Source organism: Bombina bombina, chromosome 4 (genome assembly GCF_027579735.1).
Source record: "Bombina bombina isolate aBomBom1 chromosome 4, aBomBom1.pri, whole genome shotgun sequence".
Lineage (NCBI taxonomy): Eukaryota > Metazoa > Chordata > Amphibia > Anura > Bombinatoridae > Bombina > Bombina bombina.
Genome location: NC_069502.1, coordinates 854,517,828 through 854,531,867, shown reverse-complemented (window position 1 = coordinate 854,531,867; position 14,040 = coordinate 854,517,828). Strand labels below are relative to the sequence as shown.

At 43.8% G+C, this 14,040-nt stretch overlaps 2 protein-coding genes across 2 annotated transcripts in view; one reads left to right on the top strand and one right to left on the bottom strand.

Moving 5' to 3' along the window:
• The window catches only part of LOC128657290 (zinc finger protein 585A-like), a 267,903-nt gene that overhangs the window by 102,374 nt on the left and 151,489 nt on the right, over positions 1–14,040 (bottom strand). The gene's annotated exons all lie outside the window — the stretch shown is intronic.
• LOC128657292 (gastrula zinc finger protein XlCGF26.1-like) overlaps positions 1–14,040 on the top strand; it is a 486,783-nt gene that overhangs the window by 326,365 nt on the left and 146,378 nt on the right. Inside the window, exon 8 of the mRNA XM_053711579.1 lies at positions 7,268–7,372. Within this exon, the coding sequence (XP_053567554.1) occupies positions 7,268–7,372 (105 nt within the window). The remainder of the gene's footprint in view (positions 1–7,267; positions 7,373–14,040) is intronic.

The following is a 14,040-nucleotide window of genomic DNA, read 5'->3' as shown; positions in this document are numbered from 1 at the left end:
TGTGTCAGAGGGATAAAGGTTACAGATGAGTGTGCATGTATGTTGTGTCAGAGGGATGAAGGTTACAGGTGAGTGTGCATGTATGTTGTGTCAGAAGGATAAAGGTTACAGGTAAGTGTGCATGTATGATGTGTCAGAGGGATGAAGGTTACAGGTGTGAGTGCATGTATGATGTGTCAGAGGGATGAAGGTTACAGGTGAGTGTGCATGTATGTTGTGTCAGAGGGATGAAGGTTACAGGTGAGTGTGCATGTATGTTGTGTCAGAGGGATGAAGGTTACAGGTGAGTGTGCATGTATGTTGTGTCAGAGGAATGAAGGTTACAGGTAAGTGTGCATGTATGTTGTGTCAGAGGGAAGAAGTTTACAGGTGAGTGTGCATGTATGTTGTGTCAGAGGAATGAAGGTTACAGGTAAGTGTGCATGTATGTTGTGTCAGAGGGAAGAAGTTTACAGGTGAGTGTGCATGTATGTTGTGTCAGAGGGATGAAGGTTACAGGTGAGTGTGCATGTATGATGTGTCAGAGGGATGAAGGTTACAGGTGAGTGTGCATGTATGTTGTGTCAGAGGGATGAAGGTTACAGGTGAGTGTGCATGTATGTTGTGTCAGAGGAATGAAGGTTAAAGGTGAGTGTGCATGTATGTTGTGTCAGAGGAATGAAGGTTAAAGGTGAGTGTGCATGTATGTTGTGTCAGAGGAATGAAGGTTACAGGTGAGTGTGCATGTATGTTGTGTCAGAGGAATGAAGGTTACAGGTGAGTGTGCATGTATGTTGTGTCAGAGGAATGAAGGTTACAGGTGTGAGTGCATGTATGTTGTGTCAGAGGAATGAAGGTTACAGGTAAGTGTGCATGTATGTTGTGTCAGAGGGAAGAAGTTTACAGGTGAGTGTGCATGTATGTTGTGTCAGAGGGATGAAGGTTACAGGTGAGTGTGCATGTATGATGTGTCAGAGGGATGAAGGTTACAGGTGAGTGTGCATGTATGTTGTGTCAGAGGGATGAAGGTTACAGGTGAGTGTGCATGTATGTTGTGTCAGAGGAATGAAGGTTAAAGGTGAGTGTGCATGTATGTTGTGTCAGAGGAATGAAGGTTAAAGGTGAGTGTGCATGTATGTTGTGTCAGAGGAATGAAGGTTACAGGTGAGTGTGCATGTATGTTGTGTCAGAGGAATGAAGGTTACAGGTGAGTGTGCATGTATGTTGTGTCAGAGGAATGAAGGTTACAGGTGAGTGTGCATGTATGTTGTGTCAGAGGGATGAAGGTTACAGGTGTGAGTGCATGTATGTTGTGTCAGAGGGATGCAGATTACAAGTGAGTGTGCATGTATGTTGTGTCTGAAGGATGCAGATTACAGGTGAGTGTGCATGTATGTTGTGTCAGAGGGATGAAGATTACAGATGAGTGTGCATGTATGTTGTGTCAGAGGGATGAAGGTTGCAGGTGAGTGTGCATGTATGTTGTGTCAGAGGGATGAAGGTTACAGGTGAGTGTGCATGTATGTTGTGTCAGAGGGATGAAGGTTACAGGTGAGTGTGCATGTATGTTGTGTCAGAGGGATGAAGGTTACAGGTGAGAGTGCATGTATGTTGTGTCAGAGGGATGAAGGTTACAGGTAAGTGTGCATGTATGTTGTGTCAGAGGAATGAAGGTTACAGGTGAGTGTGCATGTATGTTGTGTCAGAGGGATGCAGATTACAGGTGAGTGTGCATGTATGTTGTGTCAGAGGGATGAAGGTTACAGGTAAGTGTGCATGTATGTTGTGTCAGAGGAATGAAGGTTACAGGTGAGTGTGCATGTATGTTGTGTCAGAGGAATGAAGGTTACAGGTAAGTGTGCATGTATGTTGTGTCAGAGGGATGAAGGTTACAGGTGAGTGTGCATGTATGTTGTGTCAGAGGGATGAAGGTTACAGGTGAGTGTGCATGTATGTTGTGTCAGAGGGATGAAGGTTACAGGTGAGTGTGCATGTATGTTGTGTCAGAGGGATGAAGGTTACAGGTGAGTGTGCATGTATGTTGTGTCAGAGGGATGAAGGTTACAGGTGAGTGTGCATGTATGTTGTGTCAGAGGGATAAAGGTTACAGGTGAGTGCATTTTTGGTGTGTCTGAGGGATGAAGGTTACAGGTGAGTGTGCATGTATGATGTGTCAGAGGGATGAAGGTTACAGGTAAGTGTGCATGTATGATGTGTCTGAGGGATGAAGGTTACAGGTGAGTGTGCATGTATGTTGTGTCAGAGGGATGAAGGTTACAGGTGAGTGTGCATGTATGTTGTGTCAGAGGGATGAAGGTTACAGGTGAGTGTGCATGTATGTTGTGTCAGAGGGATGAAGGTTACAGGTGAGTGTGCATGTATGTTGTGTCAGAGGGATAAAGGTTACAGGTGAGTGCATTTTTGGTGTGTCTGAGGGATGAAGGTTACAGGTGAGTGTGCATGTATGATGTGTCAGAGGGATGAAGGTTACAGGTAAGTGTGCATGTATGATGTGTCTGAGGGATGAAGGTTACAGGTGAGTGTGCATGTATGTTGTGTCAGAGGGATGAAGGTTACAGGTGAGTGTGCATGTATGTTGTGTCAGAGGGATGAAGGTTACAGGTGAGTGTGCATGTATGTTGTGTCAGAGGGATGAAGGTTACAGGCGAGTGTGCATGTATGTTGTGTCAGAGGGATGAAGGTTACAGGTGAGTGTGCATTTGTGTTGTGTCAGAGGGATGAAGGTTACAGGTGAGTGTGCATTTGTGTTGTGTCAGAGGGATGAAGGTTACAGGTGTGAGTGCATGTATGATGTGTCAGAGGGATGAAGGTTACAGGTGAGTGTGCATGTATGTTGTGTCAGAGGGATGAAGGTTACAGGTGAGTGTGCATGTACGTTGTGTCAGAGGGATGAAGGTTACAGTTCGATGTACACATATATTGTGTCTGAGTAATATGGGCTACAGGTAAGTGCACAAATATGTTATGTCTGAGGCACACAAGTTACAGGTAAGTGTACATGTATGTTGTGTCTAAGGAAAGCATTTTATAGATTTTATATGTTGTGTCAGAGGGAAGAAGTTTACAGGTGAGTGTGCATGTATGTTGTGTCAGAGGGATGAAGGTTACAGGTGTGAGTGCATGTATGTTGTGTCAGAGGGATGCAGATTACAAGTGAGTGTGCATGTATGTTGTGTCTGAAGGATGCAGATTACAGGTGAGTGTGCATGTATGTTGTGTCAGAGGGATGAAGATTACAGATGAGTGTGCATGTATGTTGTGTCAGAGGGATGAAGGTTGCAGGTGAGTGTGCATGTATGTTGTGTCAGAGGGATGAAGGTTACAGGTGAGTGTGCATGTATGTTGTGTCAGAGGGATGAAGGTTACAGGTGAGTGTGCATGTATGTTGTGTCAGAGGGATGAAGGTTACAGGTGAGAGTGCATGTATGTTGTGTCAGAGGGATGAAGGTTACAGGTAAGTGTGCATGTATGTTGTGTCAGAGGAATGAAGGTTACAGGTGAGTGTGCATGTATGTTGTGTCAGAGGGATGCAGATTACAGGTGAGTGTGCATGTATGTTGTGTCAGAGGGATGAAGGTTACAGGTAAGTGTGCATGTATGTTGTGTCAGAGGAATGAAGGTTACAGGTGAGTGTGCATGTATGTTGTGTCAGAGGAATGAAGGTTACAGGTAAGTGTGCATGTATGTTGTGTCAGAGGGATGAAGGTTACAGGTGAGTGTGCATGTATGTTGTGTCAGAGGGATGAAGGTTACAGGTGAGTGTGCATGTATGTTGTGTCAGAGGGATGAAGGTTACAGGTGAGTGTGCATGTATGTTGTGTCAGAGGGATGAAGGTTACAGGTGAGTGTGCATGTATGTTGTGTCAGAGGGATGAAGGTTACAGGTGAGTGTGCATGTATGTTGTGTCAGAGGGATAAAGGTTACAGGTGAGTGCATTTTTGGTGTGTCTGAGGGATGAAGGTTACAGGTGAGTGTGCATGTATGATGTGTCAGAGGGATGAAGGTTACAGGTGAGTGTGCATGTATGTTGTGTCTGAGGGATGAAGGTTACAGGTGAGTGTGCATGTATGTTGTGTCAGAGGGATGAAGGTTACAGGTGAGTGTGCATGTATGTTGTGTCAGAGGGATGAAGGTTACAGGTGAGTGTGCATGTATGTTGTGTCAGAGGGATGAAGGTTACAGGTGAGTGTGCATGTATGTTGTGTCAGAGGGATAAAGGTTACAGGTGAGTGCATTTTTGGTGTGTCTGAGGGATGAAGGTTACAGGTGAGTGTGCATTTATGATGTGTCAGAGGGATGAAGGTTACAGGTAAGTGTGCATGTATGATGTGTCTGAGGGATGAAGGTTACAGGTGAGTGTGCATGTATGTTGTGTCAGAGGGATGAAGGTTACAGGTGAGTGTGCATGTATGTTGTGTCAGAGGGATGAAGGTTACAGGTGAGTGTGCATGTATGTTGTGTCAGAGGGATGAAGGTTACAGGTGAGTGTGCATGTATGTTGTGTCAGAGGGATGAAGGTTACAGGCGAGTGTGCATGTATGTTGTGTCAGAGGGATGAAGGTTACAGGTGAGTGTGCATTTGTGTTGTGTCAGAGGGATGAAGGTTACAGGTGAGTGTGCATTTGTGTTGTGTCAGAGGGATGAAGGTTACAGGTGTGAGTGCATGTATGATGTGTCAGAGGGATGAAGGTTACAGGTGAGTGTGCATGTATGTTGTGTCAGAGGGATGAAGGTTACAGGTGAGTGTGCATGTACGTTGTGTCAGAGGGATGAAGGTTACAGTTCGATGTACACATATATTGTGTCTGAGTAATATGGGCTACAGGTAAGTGCACAAATATGTTATGTCTGAGGCACACAAGTTACAGGTAAGTGTACATGTATGTTGTGTCTAAGGAAAGCATTTTATAGATGAGTGCACGTGTTGTGTCTGAGGCTTGGGGCTTATGGAGGAGTGTTAACGTAAGTTGTCTATGAGATAGACTATTTACAGGTGAGCTTGAACCTATGTAGCCTAAGATTATCTGAGTACAGGTGAGTGTGTGCATATGTTGTTAATGAGATACGCTGGTTACAGGTGAGTATGTTGTCTATAAGATACTCTGGTTACAGGTGAGTGTGTTCGTATGTTGTATATGAGATACGCTGGTTACAGGTGAGTGTGTACATATGTTGTCTATGAGATACTCTGGTTACAGGTGAGTGTGTACATATGTTGTTAATAAGATACGCTGGTTACAGGTGAGTGTGTACAGATGCTGTTTATGAGATACGCTGGTTACAGGTGAGTGTGTACATATGTTGTGTATGAGATACGTTGGTTACAGGTGAGTGTGTACATATGTTGTTAATGAGATACGCTGGTTACAGGTGAGTGTGTACATATGTTGTCTATGAGATACGCTGGTTACAGGTGAGTGTGTACATATGTTGTTAATGAGATACGCTGGTTACAGGTGAGTGTGTACATATGTTGTTAATGAGATACGCTGGTTACAGGTGAGTGTGTACATATGTTGTCAATGAGATACGCTGGTTACAGGTGAGTGTGTACAGATGTTGTCTATGAGATACGCTGGTTACAGGTGAGTGTGTACAGATGTTGTCTATGAGATACGCTGGTTACAGGTGAGTGTGTACAGATGTTGTCTATGAGATACGCTGGTTACAGGTGAGTGTGTACAGATGTTGCCTATGAGATACGCTGGTTATAGGTGAGTGTGTACAAATGTTGTCTATGAGATACGCTGGTTACAGGTGAGTGTGTACATATGTTGTATATGAGATACGCTGGTTACAGGTGAGTGTGTACATATGTTGTATATGAGATACTCTGGTTACAGGTGAGTGGGTACGTGTGGTGTCTATGAGATACTCTGGTTACAGGTGAGTGTGTATGTATGTGGTCTATAAGATACTCTGGTTACAGGTGAGTGTGTATGTATGTTGTCTATAAGATACTCTGGTTACAGGTGAGTGTGTTCATATGTTGTCTATGAGATACGCTGGTTACAGGTGAGTGTGTACAGATGTTGTCTATGAGATACTCTGGTTACAAGTGAGAGTGTACAGATGTTGTCTATGAGATATGCTGGTTATAGGTGAGTGTGTACAGATGTTGTCTATGAGATACACTGGTTACAGGAGGGTGTGTACATATGTTGTCTATGAGATATGCTGGTTATAGGCGAGTGTGTTCATATGTTGTCTATGAGATATGCTGGTTATAGGTGGGTGTGTTCATATGTTGTCTATGAGATATGCTGGTTATAGGTGAGTTTGTTCATATGTTGTCTATGAGATACGCTGGTTACAGGTGAGTGGGTACATATGTTGTCTATGAGATACGCTGGTTACAGGTGAGTGTGTTCATATGTTGTCTATGAGATATGCTGGTTACAGGTGAGTGTGTACAGATGTTGTCTATGAGATACGCTGGTTACAGGTGAGTGTGTACAGATGTTGTCTATGAGATATGCTGGTTACAGGTGAGTGTGTTCATATGTTGTCTATGAGATATGCTGGTTACAGGTGAGTGTGTACATATGTTGTCTATGAGATATGCTGGTTACAGGTGAGTGTGTACAGATGTTGTCTATGAGATACGCTGGTTACAGGTGAGTGTGTACATATGTTGTCTATGAGATATGCTGGTTACAGGTGAGTGTGTACAGATGTTGTCTATGAGATACGCTGGTTACAGGTGAGTGTGTACAGATGTTGTCTATGAGATAAGCTGGTTACAGGTGAGTGTGTACATATGTTGTTAATGAGATACACTGGTTACAGGTGAGTGTGTACATATGTTGTTAATGAGATACGCTGGTTACAAGTGAGTGTGTACAGATGTTGTCTATGAGATATGCTGGTTATAGGTGAGTGTGTACAGATGTTGTTAATGAGATACGCTGGTTACAGGAGGGTGTGTACGTATGATGTCTATGAGATACGCTGGTTACAGGTGAGTGTGTACGTATGATGTCTATGAGATACGCTGGTTACAGGTGAGTGTGTACGTATGTTGTCTATGAGATACTCTGGTTACAGGTGAGTGTGTACATATGTTGTCTATGATATACGCTGGTTACAGGAGGGTGTGTACAGATGTTGTAGTCTTTAAGCTAAAAAATAAAAAGAACAGAAGGAAAGTACCACAGTTTGTGTATTTGGTGCTATTGTCTATCTGAGAAATACACACACTCTTTTATGGTAAAGTTATAAAACTAGATCATAGGATATAAAACTGAATCTTCTTTATTTGTACAGATGAAGATAACGCTGATATAGTGAAAGTTGAGATAACAGAAGATCTGTGTGTGAGGCGTCAGGTGAAAGCTCCAGATTATGAAACCAGTGACCGTATCAGCTCAGGTGAGTGTGCACTTGTGTTGTGTCTGAAGGATGCAGATTACAGGTGAGTGTGCATGTATGTTGTGTCAGAGGGATGAAGGTTACAGGTGTGAGTGCATGTATGTTGTGTCAGAGGGATGAAGGTTACAGGTGAGTGTGCATGTATGTTGTGTCAGAGGGATGAAGGTTACAGGTGAGTGTGCATGTATGTTGTGTCAGAGGAATGAAGGTTACAGGTAAGTGTGCATGTATGTTGTGTCAGAGGGAAGAAGTTTACAGGTGAGTGTGCTTGTATGTTGTGTCAGAGGAATGAAGGTTACAGGTAAGTGTGCATGTATGTTGTGTCAGAGGGAAGAAGTTTACAGGTGAGTGTGCATGTATGTTGTGTCAGAGGGATGAAGGTTACAGGTGTGAGTGCATGTATGTTGTGTCAGAGGGATGCAGATTACAAGTGAGTGTGCATGTATGTTGTGTCTGAAGGATGCAGATTACAGGTGAGTGTGCATGTATGTTGTGTCAGAGGGATGAAGATTACAGATGAGTGTGCATGTATGTTGTGTCAGAGGGATGAAGGTTACAGGTGAGTGTGCATGTATGTTGTGTCAGAGGGATGAAGGTTACAGGTGAGTGTGCATGTATGTTGTGTCAGAGGGATGAAGGTTACAGGTGAGTGTGCATGTATGTTGTGTCAGAGGGATGAAGGTTACAGGTGAATGTGCATGTATGTTGTGTCAGAGGGATGAAGGTTACAGGTGAGTGTGCATGTATGTTGTGTCAGAGGGATGAAGGTTACAGGTGAGTGTGCATGTATGTTGTGTCAGAGGGATGAAGATTACAGGTGAGTGTGCATGTATGTTGGGTCAGAGGGATGAAGGTTACAGGTGAGTGTGCATTTGTGGTTTGTGGGAGTGATGAAGGTTACAGGTGAGTGTGCATGTATGTTGTGTCAGAGGGATGAAGGTTACAGGTGAGTGTGCATTTGTGGTTTGTCTGAGGGATGAAGGTTACAGGTGAGTTTGCATGTATGATGTGTCAGAGGGATGAAGGTTACAGGTGAGTGTGCATGTATGATGTGTCAGAAGGATGAAGATTACAGGTGAGTGCGCATGTATGTTGTGTCAGAGGGATGAAGGTTACAGGTGAGTGTGCATGTATGTTGTGTCAGAGGGATGAAGGTTACAGGTGAGTGTGCATGTATGTTGTGTCAGAGGGATGAAGGTTACAGGTGAGTGTGCATGTATGTTGTGTCAGAGGGATGAAGGTTACAGGTGAGTGTGCATGTATGATGTGTCAGAGGGATGAAGGTTACAGGTGAGTGTGCATGTATGTTGTGTCAGAGGGATGAAGGTTACAGGTGAGTGTGCATGTATGATGTGTCAGAGGGATGAAGGTTACAGGTGAGTGTGCATGTATGTTGTGTCAGAGGGATGAAGGTTACAGGTGAGTGTGCATGTATGTTGTGTCAGAGGAATGAAGGTTAAAGGTGAGTGTGCATGTATGTTGTGTCAGAGGAATGAAGGTTAAAGGTGAGTGTGCATGTATGTTGTGTCAGAGGAATGAAGGTTACAGGTGAGTGTGCATGTATGTTGTGTCAGAGGAATGAAGGTTACAGGTGAGTGTGCATGTATGTTGTGTCAGAGGAATGAAGGTTACAGGTGAGTGTGCATGTATGTTGTGTCAGAGGGATGAAGGTTACAGGTGTGAGTGCATGTATGTTGTGTCAGAGGGATGCAGATTACAAGTGAGTGTGCATGTATGTTGTGTCTGAAGGATGCAGATTACAGGTGAGTGTGCATGTATGTTGTGTCAGAGGGATGAAGATTACAGATGAGTGTGCATGTATGTTGTGTCAGAGGGATGAAGGTTGCAGGTGAGTGTGCATGTATGTTGTGTCAGAGGGATGAAGGTTACAGGTGAGTGTGCATGTATGTTGTGTCAGAGGGATGAAGGTTACAGGTGAGTGTGCATGTATGTTGTGTCAGAGGGATGAAGGTTACAGGTGAGAGTGCATGTATGTTGTGTCAGAGGGATGAAGGTTACAGGTAAGTGTGCATGTATGTTGTGTCAGAGGAATGAAGGTTACAGGTGAGTGTGCATGTATGTTGTGTCAGAGGGATGCAGATTACAGGTGAGTGTGCATGTATGTTGTGTCAGAGGGATGAAGGTTACAGGTAAGTGTGCATGTATGTTGTGTCAGAGGAATGAAGGTTACAGGTGAGTGTGCATGTATGTTGTGTCAGAGGAATGAAGGTTACAGGTAAGTGTGCATGTATGTTGTGTCAGAGGGATGAAGGTTACAGGTGAGTGTGCATGTATGTTGTGTCAGAGGGATGAAGGTTACAGGTGAGTGTGCATGTATGTTGTGTCAGAGGGATGAAGGTTACAGGTGAGTGTGCATGTATGTTGTGTCAGAGGGATGAAGGTTACAGGTGAGTGTGCATGTATGTTGTGTCAGAGGGATGAAGGTTACAGGTGAGTGTGCATGTATGTTGTGTCAGAGGGATAAAGGTTACAGGTGAGTGCATTTTTGGTGTGTCTGAGGGATGAAGGTTACAGGTGAGTGTGCATGTATGATGTGTCAGAGGGATGAAGGTTACAGGTAAGTGTGCATGTATGATGTGTCTGAGGGATGAAGGTTACATGTGAGTGTGCATGTATGTTGTGTCAGAGGGATGAAGGTTACAGGTGAGTGTGCATGTATGTTGTGTCAGAGGGATGAAGGTTACAGGTGAGTGTGCATGTATGTTGTGTCAGAGGGATGAAGGTTACAGGTGAGTGTGCATGTATGTTGTGTCAGAGGGATAAAGGTTACAGGTGAGTGCATTTTTGGTGTGTCTGAGGGATGAAGGTTACAGGTGAGTGTGCATGTATGATGTGTCAGAGGGATGAAGGTTACAGGTAAGTGTGCATGTATGATGTGTCTGAGGGATGAAGGTTACAGGTGAGTGTGCATGTATGTTGTGTCAGAGGGATGAAGGTTACAGGTGAGTGTGCATGTATGTTGTGTCAGAGGGATGAAGGTTACAGGTGAGTGTGCATGTATGTTGTGTCAGAGGGATGAAGGTTACAGGCGAGTGTGCATGTATGTTGTGTCAGAGGGATGAAGGTTACAGGTGAGTGTGCATTTGTGTTGTGTCAGAGGGATGAAGGTTACAGGTGAGTGTGCATTTGTGTTGTGTCAGAGGGATGAAGGTTACAGGTGTGAGTGCATGTATGATGTGTCAGAGGGATGAAGGTTACAGGTGAGTGTGCATGTATGTTGTGTCAGAGGGATGAAGGTTACAGGTGAGTGTGCATGTACGTTGTGTCAGAGGGATGAAGGTTACAGTTCGATGTACACATATATTGTGTCTGAGTAATATGGGCTACAGGTAAGTGCACAAATATGTTATGTCTGAGGCACACAAGTTACAGGTAAGTGTACATGTATGTTGTGTCTAAGGAAAGCATTTTATAGATTTTATATGTTGTGTCAGAGGGAAGAAGTTTACAGGTGAGTGTGCATGTATGTTGTGTCAGAGGGATGAAGGTTACAGGTGTGAGTGCATGTATGTTGTGTCAGAGGGATGCAGATTACAAGTGAGTGTGCATGTATGTTGTGTCTGAAGGATGCAGATTACAGGTGAGTGTGCATGTATGTTGTGTCAGAGGGATGAAGATTACAGATGAGTGTGCATGTATGTTGTGTCAGAGGGATGAAGGTTGCAGGTGAGTGTGCATGTATGTTGTGTCAGAGGGATGAAGGTTACAGGTGAGTGTGCATGTATGTTGTGTCAGAGGGATGAAGGTTACAGGTGAGTGTGCATGTATGTTGTGTCAGAGGGATGAAGGTTACAGGTGAGAGTGCATGTATGTTGTGTCAGAGGGATGAAGGTTACAGGTAAGTGTGCATGTATGTTGTGTCAGAGGAATGAAGGTTACAGGTGAGTGTGCATGTATGTTGTGTCAGAGGGATGCAGATTACAGGTGAGTGTGCATGTATGTTGTGTCAGAGGGATGAAGGTTACAGGTAAGTGTGCATGTATGTTGTGTCAGAGGAATGAAGGTTACAGGTGAGTGTGCATGTATGTTGTGTCAGAGGAATGAAGGTTACAGGTAAGTGTGCATGTATGTTGTGTCAGAGGGATGAAGGTTACAGGTGAGTGTGCATGTATGTTGTGTCAGAGGGATGAAGGTTACAGGTGAGTGTGCATGTATGTTGTGTCAGAGGGATGAAGGTTACAGGTGAGTGTGCATGTATGTTGTGTCAGAGGGATGAAGGTTACAGGTGAGTGTGCATGTATGTTGTGTCAGAGGGATGAAGGTTACAGGTGAGTGTGCATGTATGTTGTGTCAGAGGGATAAAGGTTACAGGTGAGTGCATTTTTGGTGTGTCTGAGGGATGAAGGTTACAGGTGAGTGTGCATGTATGATGTGTCAGAGGGATGAAGGTTACAGGTAAGTGTGCATGTATGATGTGTCTGAGGGATGAAGGTTACAGGTGAGTGTGCATGTATGTTGTGTCAGAGGGATGAAGGTTACAGGTGAGTGTGCATGTATGTTGTGTCAGAGGGATGAAGGTTACAGGTGAGTGTGCATGTATGTTGTGTCAGAGGGATGAAGGTTACAGGTGAGTGTGCATGTATGTTGTGTCAGAGGGATAAAGGTTACAGGTGAGTGCATTTTTGGTGTGTCTGAGGGATGAAGGTTACAGGTGAGTGTGCATGTATGATGTGTCAGAGGGATGAAGGTTACAGGTAAGTGTGCATGTATGATGTGTCTGAGGGATGAAGGTTACAGGTGAGTGTGCATGTATGTTGTGTCAGAGGGATGAAGGTTACAGGTGAGTGTGCATGTATGTTGTGTCAGAGGGATGAAGGTTACAGGTGAGTGTGCATGTATGTTGTGTCAGAGGGATGAAGGTTACAGGTGAGTGTGCATGTATGTTGTGTCAGAGGGATGAAGGTTACAGGTGAGTGTGCATGTATGTTGTGTCAGAGGGATGAAGGTTACAGGTGAGTGTGCATTTGTGTTGTGTCAGAGGGATGAAGGTTACAGGTGAGTGTGCATTTGTGTTGTGTCAGAGGGATGAAGGTTACAGGTGTGAGTGCATGTATGTTGTGTCAGAGGGATGAAGGTTACAGGTGAGTGTGCATGTATGTTGTGTCAGAGGGATGAAGGTTACAGGTGAGTGTGCATGTACGTTGTGTCAGAGGGATGAAGGTTACAGTTCGATGTACACATATATTGTGTCTGAGTAATATGGGCTACAGGTAAGTGCACAAATATGTTATGTCTGAGGCACACAAGTTACAGGTAAGTGTACATGTATGTTGTGTCTAAGGAAAGCATTTTATAGATGAGTGCACGTGTTGTGTCTGAGGCTTGGGGCTTATGGAGGAGTGTTAACGTAAGTTGTCTATGAGATAGACTATTTACAGGTGAGCTTGAACCTATGTAGCCTAAGATTATCTGAGTACAGGTGAGTGTGTGCATATGTTGTTAATGAGATACGCTGGTTACAGGTGAGTATGTTGTCTATAAGATACTCTGGTTACAGGTGAGTGTGTTCGTATGTTGTATATGAGATACGCTGGTTACAGGTGAGTGTGTACATATGTTGTCTATGAGATACTCTGGTTACAGGTGAGTGTGTACATATGTTGTTAATAAGATACGCTGGTTACAGGTGAGTGTGTACAGATGCTGTTTATGAGATACGCTGGTTACAGGTGAGTGTGTACATATGTTGTGTATGAGATACGTTGGTTACAGGTGAGTGTGTACATATGTTGTTAATGAGATACGCTGGTTACAGGTGAGTGTGTACATATGTTGTCTATGAGATACGCTGGTTACAGGTGAGTGTGTACATATGTTGTTAATGAGATACGCTGGTTACAGGTGAGTGTGTACATATGTTGTTAATGAGATACGCTGGTTACAGGTGAGTGTGTACATATGTTGTCAATGAGATACGCTGGTTACAGGTGAGTGTGTACAGATGTTGTCTATGAGATACGCTGGTTACAGGTGAGTGTGTACAGATGTTGTCTATGAGATACGCTGGTTACAGGTGAGTGTGTACAGATGTTGTCTATGAGATACGCTGGTTACAGGTGAGTGTGTACAGATGTTGCCTATGAGATACGCTGGTTATAGGTGAGTGTGTACAAATGTTGTCTATGAGATACGCTGGTTACAGGTGAGTGTGTACATATGTTGTATATGAGATACGCTGGTTACAGGTGAGTGTGTACATATGTTGTATATGAGATACTCTGGTTACAGGTGAGTGGGTACGTGTGGTGTCTATGAGATACTCTGGTTACAGGTGAGTGTGTATGTATGTGGTCTATAAGATACTCTGGTTACAGGTGAGTGTGTATGTATGTTGTCTATAAGATACTCTGGTTACAGGTGAGTGTGTTCATATGTTGTCTATGAGATACGCTGGTTACAGGTGAGTGTGTACAGATGTTGTCTATGAGATACTCTGGTTACAAGTGAGAGTGTACAGATGTTGTCTATGAGATATGCTGGTTATAGGTGAGTGTGTACAGATGTTGTCTATGAGATACACTGGTTACAGGAGGGTGTGTACATATGTTGTCTATGAGATATGCTGGTTATAGGCGAGTGTGTTCATATGTTGTCTATGAGATATGCTGGTTATAGGTGGGTGTGTTCATATGTTGTCTATGAGATAT